General features: G+C 32.1%; 2 protein-coding genes across 2 annotated transcripts; both read right to left on the bottom strand.

Annotated features, from left to right (window-relative positions):
* Window positions 1–321: 321 nt before the first annotated feature.
* Window positions 322–1,526, bottom strand: LOC143066487 (cdc42 homolog). The gene is made up of 2 exons (XM_076239400.1): window positions 1,238–1,526; window positions 322–981 (listed from the first exon to the last, which is right to left on the bottom strand). Exons 1-2 carry the CDS (start codon window positions 1,436–1,438, stop codon window positions 601–603), a joined length of 582 nt encoding a protein of 193 aa, XP_076095515.1. The 5' UTR covers window positions 1,439–1,526; the 3' UTR covers window positions 322–600.
* Window positions 1,527–11,058: 9,532 nt separating this feature from the next.
* Window positions 11,059–13,887, bottom strand: LOC143068397 (cell division control protein 42 homolog). Its single transcript, XM_076242407.1, has 2 exons — window positions 13,377–13,887; window positions 11,059–11,676 (listed from the first exon to the last, which is right to left on the bottom strand). Exons 1-2 carry the CDS (start codon window positions 13,575–13,577, stop codon window positions 11,305–11,307), a joined length of 573 nt encoding a protein of 190 aa, XP_076098522.1. The 5' UTR covers window positions 13,578–13,887; the 3' UTR covers window positions 11,059–11,304.
* Window positions 13,888–14,963: the final 1,076 nt, after the last annotated feature.

The raw sequence follows: 14,963 nt of genomic DNA, 5'->3' as shown, positions 1-14,963 counted from the left end.
GTGGTGGGATGCTTTTTATTAAATCAGTTTTACTTTAAACCAATGCAACAATTTAATGTCGAAAAAACATGCTTCGTGAACTAGTAGTCAGATCTTAGTTTTGAAATATACACTGTCAATGAATTATCAAGTCATTTTTCGTTCCTTTTTGTGATCTAAAATAAATTGCCGCAGCAGCCTGTTTTTTTTTCTTCATTTGTGTATGTTGTCTTAGTTGAAACTTTGTAGCTTTATATATACTTTTTTAATGTATGGTGTTAAACCTTGTAAAAGGCCAAACAAATATTGAATTGTTATCTATAAACATACAAATACAAAGTATTTACATTTTTTTCATTTTTATTGTATATAAATAAATTTGTAAATGCAACAGTTAACAATAAAAGATAACATTTGTAAATAACATACGAAAGTTGAACACAAAGAAATGTATAAATAACGTCTCGAAAATTGTAAAAAGTAATTGCACAAGTCCAATGCATTAAGTTAGTCGGATTTGTAAAATAATGTCTCCACCAAGTTATAGCACCAAAATACGAAATTTAAGAGATGTTCTTGCAAGAGTTTAAGCACAGTGTTAATGGTTCTCTTCGTGGTTGTTTATTTTCTAAGAATTCTTTGTATAATGTTCTTCCTTTTCTTGTGTTTCAGAGCTGCCAACAAGACATTTTGAAACACTTCATGTCCACAATTTTTATTCAAAGCGGAAGAGTCAACAAAAGCATCGGCTTGTATTTGTTTAGCGAATTCAAGTCCTTCTTCTTTTGTTACTGGGATATCTTCATCAAAGTTCAATGAATTCCTTTGATCAGCATGTGTAGCTACAAGAACTATTGGGAATTTATGTCCAAGAAAACTCTGAATTTCTGGAAGCCATGTGTCTTTAATATTTTGAAATGATTTTCTGTCTGTTGCACTGTAGCACAAAACAAAAACATCACTGTCTTTGTATGCAAAATGTCTTAAATCTTTGTGTTCATTCTGAAAATACAAAATAAAAGGAATATTAAGTAACTGGTACATTTTAATATCATGCATATTATAAACAACAATTATTTTGAGTTTGATAGTTATTTACAATTTTTTTTATTTTTTTTTTATTAGTATAAGAAAAACAATGCCATTAAAAAGTGTATAAGACATATTAAATCTTGCATGAAAAATAACTTTCAAATGCAGAAAACCAATAATAAATACACAAATCAAAAAAATTAAAAAGTCAAGAATTTTCATTTACCTGACAAGAGCAATCGAAAATTCCAATAGTGTGTGTCTCGTTTCTCTTCATTGAGACTGTGGCTGCATAACTATCAAATACAGTTGTGTCATCTGTTCTCTGAAGCTTCTTACAGCAGAATCTAGCTAAGGATGTCTTGCCAGTTGTTTTATCTCCTACTAGTGTACACTGTACAATACGTTTCTCTTCGGCTACAACCATTGTTAATTTGTGAAGTGATTAGTAGTAAGTATAAATGTGTTATGATCAAATGAAGTGATCACTGTCATATTTATACCCTTGACCAACTCACTGTTGGTTTATACCTCCAGCAAGGCTGATATTGTTTTTATTTTTACCACAGAGTCAACACCCCTAGCTGAGTGGTTTTCAATAGCTTTGTGTTGGTTTTTCTCCTACAGAACATTATCCAATGTGTCATTTAATAGATATATATGTAAAAGAGAAGTGTTTCACGTCATTAATCCTTTTGAACCTAGTTAATACCTTACTAATAGAGCTTTACAGATTAACCATTGGGAAACGGAATACAATATGACATCTTAGGGGTATTGGGTATATACTTCCCAAGATCAATGCAGGGGGACACCTAGTGCAAAATAGCTCCCACAAGTAAAATGCAATGCAATCATGCCGGAGGGATAGAAATTTGATCTAGAAATGAAAATAGATATCACTAAATTTGGTTTTAATAATACAGTGTGTAGTCTGGACACATTATATCACAAAATTCCAATCTCTGCCCACTGGTCAACTAAAATCATTTTATGAATGATGAAGAAATACATAATAAAAACAATTATGTCACTAATTTATAAGTTGGAAAATAACATGTTTTTTATCTAGCCGGGTTCATTTTACCAACTATTTTTTAAATGAGAAAACTGCATAATTATTATCAAATGCATTTTTTTATTTGTAAATGTGTGCTTTTTCCTATAGCTTAAAAAATAATCGCAAACAAAAACGCCTTTTACCTTGAATATTTAAAAAAAAAATCCAGAATACAGTGTTTTTATTCAAGAGCTTTTGCATCAAGATTTTAAATCATACATAATTTGGGAGAAAACTTTCTATGAATAACATTTGCAACACATACGTTCTCAATGCCGATATGTTTCTCTTCGATTTAGTATACCGATAAAATGAAGCAATGTCACTTTATATGAAATAATTTTCTTTTCACTACATTTCTAGTAAAAAAAAATCATTCCGTGTTCAGCAAACTCCATTTGAGGCCAAACACGTCTGCACAAAACTCAATCTTTACGTGTTGCGCTACACAGTCGTTTACAGCAGCTTTTCAAGCAATGAATGGACCGTCACGACCAAAAGATATCTAATACTGGCCCACATTGCTTGATATAATTTTAAGTACATTATAATAACATGTAAGGAATACGTAAACGATTGATAATATATCAATGTTGTTGAAGTGTACATTTTACTCCTTCAGATCATAACAAGTACAATGCTCTTTTTCAGTAGGTGTACTTTTAAGGATACATTTTCTTTGTTGTAAAGATAAAATCGTGATGGACTATAGATTGATGGAGATCCGGAGACTGGTATTTATGTCCTTGTTTGTGGTAAATAAACATATAAGTTTTATTGACAGTATGTGCCAGGTCTCAGCTGGGGTGGTATACATTCCACGCTTTTGTTTTAATATATTTAAAGTATTCTATTGTATCTATAGGTTGACCTATGGGTATCTAAATCAAATGTCAACTAGAAGACAGTATGTCTATAGAAGGAATTCGATATGACCCTATTTATATGTTCCACAAACTACGTGAACTTGAAAACAAAGTATTAATGATCTTTGTTTCAACAAATTGTTTATAATTAGAAGCAACATTGTTATTTTTAGGTTTAAATTTATTCAAAGTTAACGAGGTACGACTAATTATTTAAAGGTTAATGATCTGCTGACAACAACAGTTTTTTCAGCAGTAAATAGGAAATTTTCCTGTTCTTTTTATAAAAATGATGAGTACTTTGATGTCTTTGTGACATATAGAAGCAACTAAGACTTTTTTCATATTGAAAAAAAAAACCACACAAAACACGTTATGTAGGATGTTTAGACCACTGAAGTGATCATGAAGTAAATACATCTTTGATTAGTATCCAATGTCTCCTACATGCGACAGAACCCGTTTCAATACGTAGAAACTGTAACTGAAAATGCAGACGGTATAAATGGTTTCAAAAATAGGCAATTTTTAAAGATTATTAAGTAGAACCTTCAAAATACATGTAACACGAAAATTTCCATTCAGGGCACTTGTTAAAACAGACATCTTGGCAGGGACCTGTCTTCGGCAGTCAAATATGGTTTACAATGGTTAATAATCATAATTTAGACCAGTTTTCTGTATATTGGAATGGTGATTGGTAATCGCTTATTTTTTATATGAATATGAATCATAATGATAACTTCTATACTATATAACTTATTTAACTTTATTTGCAACTCATTACCATTGTATCCAATTGAGAGAAAGATGTTCTACCTATAATTTGCTATTCCAAAACATTGATATAAATATGTAGAACCAACCCATCAAAAGAAGACAGAAAACATTGAGTAACAAGAATGAAGACGAAAACACGCTACGAAGAAAGTCGAAGAAAGATCAATATCGAAGGACAGGGTTTTAACGTAGGTGCTCCGGAAGGGTTAAAAGTACCTGCTTAATTAGTGACTCGACATAACAACTCTCTCGTTTAATATCATTGTTTTCTAAATGCAGGAGTTTATTCAGACCATGACCTGTACAGAGGATATTTTCACTGAATGCATTCAGCCAATTAGAAAGTTTCTTCAAGAAGTTTTAAAATATTTCAATGTAAATAAGCACAAGAAGAAAATGTGGAGAGGTTATCTAGATAACTCGAATGATTCAATCCCTCTCCGTGTCCGATTTCCTTAGCGGAATATAACGACTGAAGTATTTGGGTTATTATCTATAGATATCATTGAGAAGAGAACGTTTAGAAACTGCAGTATACACCAAAAACATGGTGCTCAGAGACCATACAAGTTCTTTTGATACGAAATATTTCCAAGCATGTTTATTAAACTAATTTCGTAGACGTCGTTACCATGAATTTATGTTTGTGAGAATTAGAAATCAAAATTTTACCAGCTTCATACTTTCATTCTGGTCTATATTTTGTGAAGTTTATGTTACGTTCTATTTTGGGTTGGTCACGATTAATGAGAACCGTCTGGACTTTAGGTCAGTAGTTTCATCTGTCTTTTTTTTTTACTTACATCCAAAGTCGACGACCTCATTCCCTATAATTAATATCATTTACTGTAACCTGCCCTCAAAAGCCTGTACATTGACCCAGGCAGCGACACCTTTAAGTGTCCAATATAGCACCTTTATCTTTAACTTTGATACATTGTAAGAAATACGATAAATGATATATAAATATTTACACGATCATTTGCTTTTTAAATATCCAATATCCTCTAGACTTGTGTATTTACCTTATTAAGTGGCCGAATTTCAAAAACAATAAATCTCACGGTGTAACACCTTAAAAAAACCTAGCATGAAAAGGCTTTTAATAGGTAATTGAACTAAATTAATATAAAAAGAGTTACAGTGTCCGATCTAAAGCTTAATGTGTTAAAAGTATGTTTGATTTAACACAGAAAAAAATTAATTTGGGGTTTCAATTACATTAATTAGAATCATAGAACACCTACAGCAACGCCAAAGTGAATATTCACCATCAAATAAAAATATTAAAATTGATTACAGAAGAGCAGAGTAACCAGTCAATGTTTCTTAATATATCGCCCAAATTATCAAATAAGAGTTTGAGATGAATTTATTCTTTATTTGTTTATAAGGTTTTCACTTTTTTCATCCCTATCAATGACAATAATGATATTAACAAATAAAACAAGGAATATCAATTGCAAAATATACTAATACCAAGCCCCTTACATACCAAACGATTAGAGAAAGAAGAAGACTTACAAACAAATGATGAAAAATAAACATAGCAACATTCAAACGCAACGCATGAGAACTTTTGTTACAGTGTAGTACTGAAAGATGTTATTTGAATAATCGTTTCGGACGCACGAAATCTATAAAGTGTTATCGAATTTACTATAGTACAGTACCGATGCTGATTGTATATAAAATCAGTATCCTTAGCTCAGCGCTTAGTGCCTTGGTACTTTCAAGATTTATAAAATATTGTTTTAAAGTTTTCCGTTGATGAATCAACATAAATCCATTGGATGTTGGACGTGCATGTATACTGATTGAGAATTAAGTCTTAGATGCCTGATTTGATTTATTAGTTGTAAGTGGCTTTGAACTAGCTGTTAGTAACTGCGAGTACTTTCAGATTTGTACTTAGTGTCTTTTTGTTGTTGTTGTTTACAAGTACCCAGCCACGTACACAGATATCATAATTTGTTCTTATGTCAAACTGTTACAGCACTGTCCCAAGTAAGTGTAAGGGGGGGGGGGGGGGTCCTGCTAATATGTTTAACCCCGCCACATTATATATGTATGTGCCTGTCTAAAGTCAGGAGCCTGTGATTCAGTGGTTGTCGTTTGTTGCTGAGATGCATATTTGTTTTTCTTTTTTTATTTTTGTACATAAATTTTGCCATAAGTTTTCTCGTTTGAATGTGTCATTTCGGGGCTCTTTAAAGCTGACTATGTGGCATTAGCTTTGCTCATTATTTAAGGTCGTAAGTTGACCTATAATTGTAAAATCTTTCGGAATTATGGGTTCTTTTACAATGCTCTTCAACTTAGTACTTTATTTATATAGCCTATACATTTTTTACATTATTTGAGCGTCACAGATGAGTCTTTTGAAGACGAAACTAGTCTCCCGTCTTGTGTACACAATTATAAGTCTGGAATCCTTGATTGTTGATTTATCCACTGATTTGTTGTACTTTTGGCCATTTTTTTGGAAATTTAAAGCCATTGTGAACTTCAATACGTGCTAAAGGATTTCAGGAGGGAAACAAATGTTTAGAAAATACAAGGTGGATTCCCGGTTTTAAAGTGTTACCATTCCGCGCTGTTCATCATTTTGTGTGCATAAACATTGTGTACATTATACTTTTATCGTGTCAATCAAATTCATAAATGTAGAAATTTGGTAATTTGGCACACCTGAAACCGAGATTATATAATATGATACGTAAAAAGAAATGCACTTTTTGTTATTCAACGTTTTAAATTTCTGTATTTTAAAAAACAAATTTTACCTAAGACACACATAATGTAAAATTGATCAGAAGTTTCAGCATAAATCATAAATGGTTAGTAATAGAAGTAGGAATTGAAAAAGGCATAGAAATTAAATACAAGAATAAAAACTGAGCTGTGGGACATATGTCAATGAGACAGCAACCCAACAAGACATAGATCTAGAGATTATCAAAGGTGTTTACACAATATAAAGCTCTAAATCGACATAGAATAAAAAGCCTGTGAATGAATTAGTAGGGTGCCCAATCAACAAATATTATCGATTTGCCTTAACGAAATAACATACGACTATATTTTATATCATTGGAAAGAGGAGAACAATCCTCATCGAAATAGCGTTGTCGTCGCTGTCTACCGTGGTCACGATTTTTTTAAATCAGGGTCAAAGGTCAGAGCAAAAATTCAAGGAAAATGCACAGTCACATTTAGATAGCTTGATTCACCTAGATCTATGCGTTTGGAGCAAAATAAAAACAATTAATTTATAGAAAAATATCTTTTGTGTCTACATTTAGAACTTATTTTATATTTTTTTCCCCAAAAATGACTTTAGATTGACTTTTTTGCATGTAGGGTGCAAATTTGAAATTTTCAAACAGCTGTTAAATAACAGTGACCTTGACCTATTTCAATTTCTAAATTTGTTATTTTTGTATTCAATTCGTTACAAGTAATATCTAAAGACGTTTTTTAGATCTTAACTTTAATCTTTTGTTGAAAACAAAATGTGTTTTTCACGTCTTTTGATAGTAAGGTGTTCGTCAATTTCAAGGTAAATATCAAATTTTTGTTATTGGGTGCGAAATAGTATATATAAATGATTTGTTCCGAAATTAACGTCGAACTTGATTGAATTTAAAGCTCTGTGTATAACTTTGCTTTGAAGAAGTAAAAATTACTGCAAACAGAGAAAAAGAGGGGGGGGGGCAAAAGTTATGAAAACAAAACGTCTATTAGAACAGGTAAAACACCCCTTCTTACATTTACTAAATGAGCAACAATTGGCTATAATGTTTTTAAGTATTCCAAAAATGTAATAAGGGAGAGGGTTATGTACAGCACCGATGTTTTTACAAACAAATGCAAACAAAAAAGGCGTAAGAAACCAAAGGAACATTAAAAACTTATAAAATGAAAACAAGCAGACAACAGTATTGCTAAAACACATGCACACACAAAAAAGATCAAATGCAAATAGAAAATTATGATCGAGGCTAGTATTACCTACTACGTTCTATGGTCTCCGGTAGTTTTAGACCATCAGCCATGCCAAGGTCAGAGAACATATGGCAGGTTTTTTTTTTGTTTTTTTTTTTAATTTACATATCTTTCGGAATCCCTATTAGAAAGATTATTTTTATATTTCCAACGATATCAAAATTGATTATATGTTTTATGTATTGTTTAGAAAATATTATGGACTTCTTAATTTTCATTCGATAACTAACAATGATTTATAAGGTACATACAGAAAAATGAAATCTTATGCATCGTCATCTTCGTCGTCATCAATGTTTCTTACTGCAACCAGATGAGTATTTACATTTTGACATATGTCATTTGCCTGACATGGGCATACATCTGTACAGGATAGATTTTGTCGAAGCAAATGCAATCCTTTGAAAACACAGATTCCCCCTCACAAGTACAAACTAATCTTGCAGAAATTCGGATGACATCTGACCTTCGAGATAGACAAGTCATTTTTCTTTTCCCATTCGAACTGAAGAGGAGAATGCTAGGTTAGTTTTGCTATTTTGGAAGATATCTTTACGTCTGGAGTGAAGCGTTTATTTCATATTGTTTAAAAGTAGATTCACAAGTAGGAAATTTGACAAGGGAGATATTTAAAATTGTAGCCAATTTTACGCTCAATTTGTTTAAGCACAATGATCTATTTTTAGTTTTGACTTGAGATCATCCAACCTAACAACAAGATCTCGAGCTGCATTAATCGATTCATCGATGTCACAATAGGAAAGGTTAGACAAATCGGTGAAATCATCTGGGTTGTCCTTTAAGACTTATAAACAGTGCGTCTATCGATCCTAAACAGGACCGAATACATTGTATCGCATCATGTAACATCATGTGCGGCTGGTACCATGTTACAGGTGGCAAACCCGATACTTTTACATGTGTCATGGACAGGTAAATAGCGGAGCAAATCTTGTGTGCAAGCTATATTGCCAGTTTGAAACCATAGCTCATGCAAATCACAAAATACTGAACTCCGCGGAAAATTCAATCGGGCAGTCCCTAATCACATGGCAAAATCAAATTACAAAACTCATCAAAAACGAATGGACAACAACTGTCATATTCCTGACATGGTACAGACATTTTCAAATTTAGAAAATGGTGGATTGAACCTGGTTTCATAGCACTAAACCTCTCACTTGTACTTATGAACCCATAAGATAAGAACATCTGTATCTTGTGACTTTTTTCACTAATAGCCTACTCTTGATTCCTTTCACACCGAACTCTTAGTCTACATGTATAGCATGTACAATCATGCGAGTATCTACTTCATCGGGCGTACAAAATAATTCTTCAAACCTGAATACTCCGTCTGAGCTGATTTAGGGTCCTTGGAAGTGTTAAATAGAATATGACTTCTTAATGTGTTATAGTAACTGTTGATATACCATGATGCCGAACAATCAATTCACCAAGAAATCTGATTAAGGCCTGCTGGTTCTCACTGACCCAAAGAAATTTTATACAGTCAGGAATTTGACGACCTTCTATATATGCCCTGAAACACTTTACAGACGAACAAGAACTTGATTAAGCTTTAAAATAACTGCAGTTGTGTCCGCTAGTGTAAGATTTATAGCAAGAATGATGGTACAACATTTTGTAATCATCAGTACGAAGATAGTCTAGGTCTGAAGCATCGTGCAGTATACTAAAATATACAGGATCTTTCCGTCCTCCCATAGCCTCGATAAAGCTTTAGTGTTAATTCCTCGCATATTAATAGGCAATTCAGTAGAAGAACCATGACATATAAGTTATAACACACTTATCCCATTGTATTTCAGTCCTACTTTGCTTAGGGTTTGATTAGCATAGTTTAACAGGACTGTGAATGTGTGCCATATTCCGTGTCCGAAACGTGACCGAAGGATTTGTTTTGTATATTACAATTATAACAAAACTATCAATTAAAAGAAAACAATTAAAGTTATAAAAACCAACAAAATGATATTTCAAGTTACAAAACAACGATCTTCAAACAAACTGGACTATCAAAAACAAACAAATTGGCCATACAACAAGCAAAAAGAGAAATGAAGTTAGTGACAATTGTCCTAGTTAATGACCTAATAGTGTAAGCTTCAAAACGATTAACGGCACGAGAAAAGGCGTGTTTGAATCAAGAAAAAATTATCACTAAATTTGTGTTTTTAATTGCTATTTTCTTTTCACCGATTAACATTACACGAAATATATTTGGCACACATATGAACGATGTCTTATTGATGTAATCAGAGTAAAAATCCCGTGAAAGTAACACGTAATAAAATTGCTTTCGTTGAAAATGTTGTTAATTTCAGCTATAAAAATAGACCTACTAAAATCATGAAATACTTATACTTAATTTATATAAATATTTTTTAGCTTTCTTTATATAAATAATTTGATATTTAAGCTAAATGATAAGTACAATTTGAACAAATAAAACAAAGAGGAATAATTTTATTTTTTGTGTTGAAGATGACCTGTACTGTACAGTATCTTTGGGTACCATAAGAAACAACGAAATTTTGAAAAACGTGACCACGGCAGCATACGACGACATTCATGATTGGAAAATATAATGATTTTTCAACAGTTTGCATCTAAATTTAGCCGTATTTTCTCCGTTAACTTAAACTCGTTAACTAGACGTCTTTTTCGATACTGAGCACCCTACTAAATTCAGTATCGACCATCGAAGAACTGTTTTCAACAAATAAACACACATACACACCAAAAGTGTATAAATAAGTACGCAAGAAGGGATATTGTCGAGCTACAGAAGAAAAAGCAAAAACTGCTATAACTGCAACATCCTTCTTTTTTCCCAAAGGACATATCCAACAAATAAATATCCTGTATTGTGAGGAGGAACTATGTAGTCTAATACATTAATCTCAAATAAACTTTGAATTTTCATTATTATTTTTTTTATTAACTCAATAGTAACTCTGTTGAAGTGCGATGAGTCTCTGTTATTACTTTTAATTTTCTACAAGGTCAAAATATTCCATTATGTTAGTCTACTCTCTGATTACGTGCATCCAGAGACATATAATACAATGTATTATATGTCTCTGGTGCATCATAAATGTAGAAATTAAAATACGTCTTAAATAAACAGCCCTTATGAAATGTCTTTTGGCAGTGAGGCATACTGTTGCTAAAATTACATAATATTAAAAATGAATCTTCAAAGTATATCTTTGCACAGGCAGCTTGCATGTTTAAGATATAATCTAATTGTCACCAGAATTTCATTTCAGTTGGCTGGTTCACATATAAAATAGAAAAGGATAGATATCAATTTGATACACATATTTATACTTTATTTAATAACATAATATGACTAGAAGTTGTAGATTTCCACGTTATGTGCATACATACATAGATAAATATTATAGCACACTGTAATATATATACATAAATATTGGTATATAATTTTAACATTTTAAAGAGTATTTACATCTCCTCTAAAGCGTTAAGATTTGAACATGCAATTAAAATTGAAAGACATATGGCAATTTCAGTTGTTCTGTGTTCTAAGAATTATTTTCTTATCAGCCGTTTTACAATGTTTGATTTTGACTTTTTGTGTTTAAGAACTGATTGAATAGAATATTCGAATACTTTTGGAATTCCTCTCCTTGACACAGACGAACATTCTGTGAAATGATCTGCACCAATCTCGTCTGCTAATTCTAGTCCTTCAAATTTTGAAATTGTTTCTTCTCCTGTTTGTCCACGACTATCTGTTTGTGTCGCCACAAGAATGACTGGCTTCTTTCCAGCCACTTTTCTTATCTCTGGCAGCCAAAATGTTCTTACACTGTCAAACGATTCTCTATCTGTAACACTGTAACACACCACAAACACGTCTGTGTCTTTGTAATGTGAGCATCTTAGTTCATTATTTTCATGCTGCAAAGAAAAAATAAAGACACTTAGATTCGATTTAATATGTGCAATCATCTAATGTATCAAATTGCCAGCAACCATCTATAACCCCGCCACATTTTGTAAACCCTGTCTCGAGTCAAGGGTTGTCGTTTGCTGCTGTTTATTATATTAGTTTTTCGTTCATTGTTAATCAGGTCTGAAGTTTTCTCGTTTGAGTTGTTTGGATTTGTCATTTCAGGGCCTTTTAAAGCTGACACTGCGGTATGGGTTTTGTTCATTGTTGAAGGCCATGCGGTGACTAGTTGTCAACTACTATGTCATTTGGTCTATGGTTGATATTTGTCTGATTGACAATTATACCACATCTTCCTATATTTATATTATTCAAATGTGAGAAGACTGTATTTGCAAAATGAAGCAAAATCCTTTTAATATTTAAAAAAATGTCATGATCTTCCTTGTATTTCAAGAATGAAGCATAATTCGCAACCAGACTTATTAAATACTTAAAAGTATGAGATATTAAAACTTATACAAAAACATATAATATATTTACCGAATGAGTAAGCACATAATGCAGATGATATTAGATAGTCAAAATGCTCAGAGCAAAATATCTTTAAATCAAAACAGGACGTACTTTAAAATGGTGACGTCAACTAATAGAAAAGTGAATGTGAAACATGTTTGGAGACAAGAAATATAATCCAACATTTTTTTTAAATATATTATTTAAGTCGCCATACAAATTAAGCGTAATAAGCATACGAGATTTATTTAAAGTTGGGTATACACATAACAATACAATATAAGCTCCATCTAATAAATCTAAAGCTGGCAGAACTGTTAAAGCATAAAAAAGCTAATTTCATCAGCTGTGATTCCAGCCAAAGAGCTAACTGAAAAGATCAGGAAAAAGCCAATGCTAATATCTCCGAGGTAAACTTTAGAAATTTTTCTCTCCCAACGTCATATTAATCTGTAGCCTTACATTTAGCTACGTGGTACAATCTGTTTGCAAAATGGTGGCTTGATAATTGAACATAATTTGTCAATTTTGTTATAAGTTTGCTAGAAGTCATATTATTATCTTCAAATGTAACAATCAAACATCAAACGAAAATCTAATGACCAAGCTCCCGCAAGAAGCGCACAAAAGGAAAGCGCTAACTCACAAAGTTATTGTCAAAAGTAAACTAACTAGATCTGAAGTCCTGTTTTCCTTTTCAGTCACAATATACTAAAATTCAAGTCAACTAAAGTTAAAGATGACAATCAACAATCGAATGAATTTATAAAGTTGGATTTTATAAGATTAAGTAAGCCTACGGTTCTCACAATTACAATTAGAACCACAAGTAAAAAGACTGAAATGTATTTTTAAGTTATCAAAACTGAAACTTAAAATGTAAAATTCTCTGTTTCATCTATTTGAAAATGAAAAAAATTAGACCGTGTAGCACTTTCCTGGATCACAATTCAACAGGAACACTTAGATCCAAATGCTTAAATGTACATGTATACATACCTTTTAAAAATGAGGCATAAGATTTCAAAGGGAGAACCAAAACTCGTATGTCAGGTTTTTTAGCTTTACGACAAAAAGAGTTCCAATATGAATAACGGAAACCAATGTTAACCATACTTGCGGGATAAAAATACACACATACAAAAACTCTTTTTACAGAGTATTTCTAATTACTTCTTTTAATAATGCTTACCTCTCCCGTACAATCTGATATGCTAACGGTGTAATTAACTCCTATGAAAGAGGCATCTCCTGAATAACTGTCAGATATAGTAGCAACATAGTCTCCAGGTGTAGACTGTTCAATAAAACTCTTGATTATAGAAGACTTCCCCACCATACCATCACCAACGATACAACATTGTATTGTTTGTTCCATCACAGTCAAAACCATAGTAACGATATATAACTATGAATTGTCTTTTCACTCTTTCATTAGACTGTTATATACAATTTTATAAGAAAAACTGTAGGAGATGTTTTGTAGTCCGGTTAAATACTGCTTGACTTGCCGCTTCGTCGTATGTAAATGATTAAGTAGGTGTCTACTTTATTTTTGATACAGGTAAAATAGGTTCACAACTTACTTATTGAGAGTATTATCTTCCTTATTGAACCTTGGAAAGGAGTATTATTGTTGACATTATCAACCTCTTTGTCCAAACCACTAAGGTAGAAATTTGGTTTTAAAAATCTTTTACATCTTTAAGGCATTTAGACGAAATTAAAACCACAAAAGTATGTGTCCTAAATTGCAAAGTCACTGAAAATAATTTTTTCCGTAATAACACTAAAAGGATAATTGGTACAAGTAAAATGTGTTTTAACACTTAAAAGGTGACAGCGGTGACAGGTGGCGGTACATTATAATCTGAAACGACAAAGAAATCGAACGCTGTCAGCATTTTAATTTCACCGAATTATCGAAAAGTATTTCAATTACTGTCGTTGGAGAATGTAAAACCATTTCGATGTTTTATCTGCTGCAGCTCAATTATCTATATCATTGATGTTTGATAATAAATCAGACTGATTAAAAGCTATTATGCAAATTTCATGAAATCGACTATTGCTCGAATAGTGTGTTTTTAACACAAACTTTGTTGTCAACATCTGTACAGTATAAAACAGGAGATGACTATGATTGTCAATGAGCCAACTTTCCACCAGCGACAAAAAGACATGGATTTAAGCAATAGTATGTCACCTTACGACCTTCGACAATGAGAAAAACAATACCATTTATTAAACTAGATAAGGTCACAACATGGTAATGTGAAAAATACAAACGAGAAAGCCGACGACCTGATTTAAACCAGAACAATATCGGATAGACAGCAATCAACCAGTGAAAAAAAGCTTCTATCTTGAACAGTCAAATAAAAATGTGGGAATCAATAAACAAATCAGCCTGAAGATGTAGTATCATTGCCAATGAGAACACTCTATAACAGAGACCAAAAGGCATAGAAGTAAATAAACAATACGTAACCGTACAGAATTAACAATGAGCAAGTTCCTTATCACAAAGTAAGCTATAAAAGGCCCCGAAATAAAATATGTTAAAACAAGAGGCTGTCACAACGACAGCAAACCGGATTTATTAATATTTATTTGTGTCCTGGCAATATCACAAGAACCATTACTGATGAATGGTGAAAGTGAAAATCGTCAATATCAAATTTGACCTCCATTTTGTCATCAGTATCAACATATTAAAATTTGAAAAGCTTAGATTGAATGGTTCATGAGTAAATGCAACAACGTGAATGGAAACGCC

The sequence above is a fragment of the Mytilus galloprovincialis genome, chromosome 3 (assembly GCF_965363235.1).
Source record: "Mytilus galloprovincialis chromosome 3, xbMytGall1.hap1.1, whole genome shotgun sequence".
Lineage (NCBI taxonomy): Eukaryota > Metazoa > Mollusca > Bivalvia > Mytilida > Mytilidae > Mytilus > Mytilus galloprovincialis.
Note: the sequence above shows the minus strand (reverse complement) of the source record. Positions and strands in the feature narration are given on the sequence as shown.

Coding starts and splice junctions, on each gene's coding strand:
- LOC143066487 (XM_076239400.1), bottom strand. CDS start 1,438: ATGGTTGTAGCCGAAGAGAAACGTATTGTACAGTGTACACTAGTAGGA. Junction 982..1,237: donor TTTTCGATTGCTCTTGTCAG/GTAAATGAAAAT, acceptor TTGTATTTTCAG/AATGAACACAAAGATTTAAG.
- LOC143068397 (XM_076242407.1), bottom strand. CDS start 13,577: ATGGTTTTGACTGTGATGGAACAAACAATACAATGTTGTATCGTTGGT. Junction 11,677..13,376: donor TATCAGATTGTACGGGAGAG/GTAAGCATTATT, acceptor TTTTCTTTGCAG/CATGAAAATAATGAACTAAG.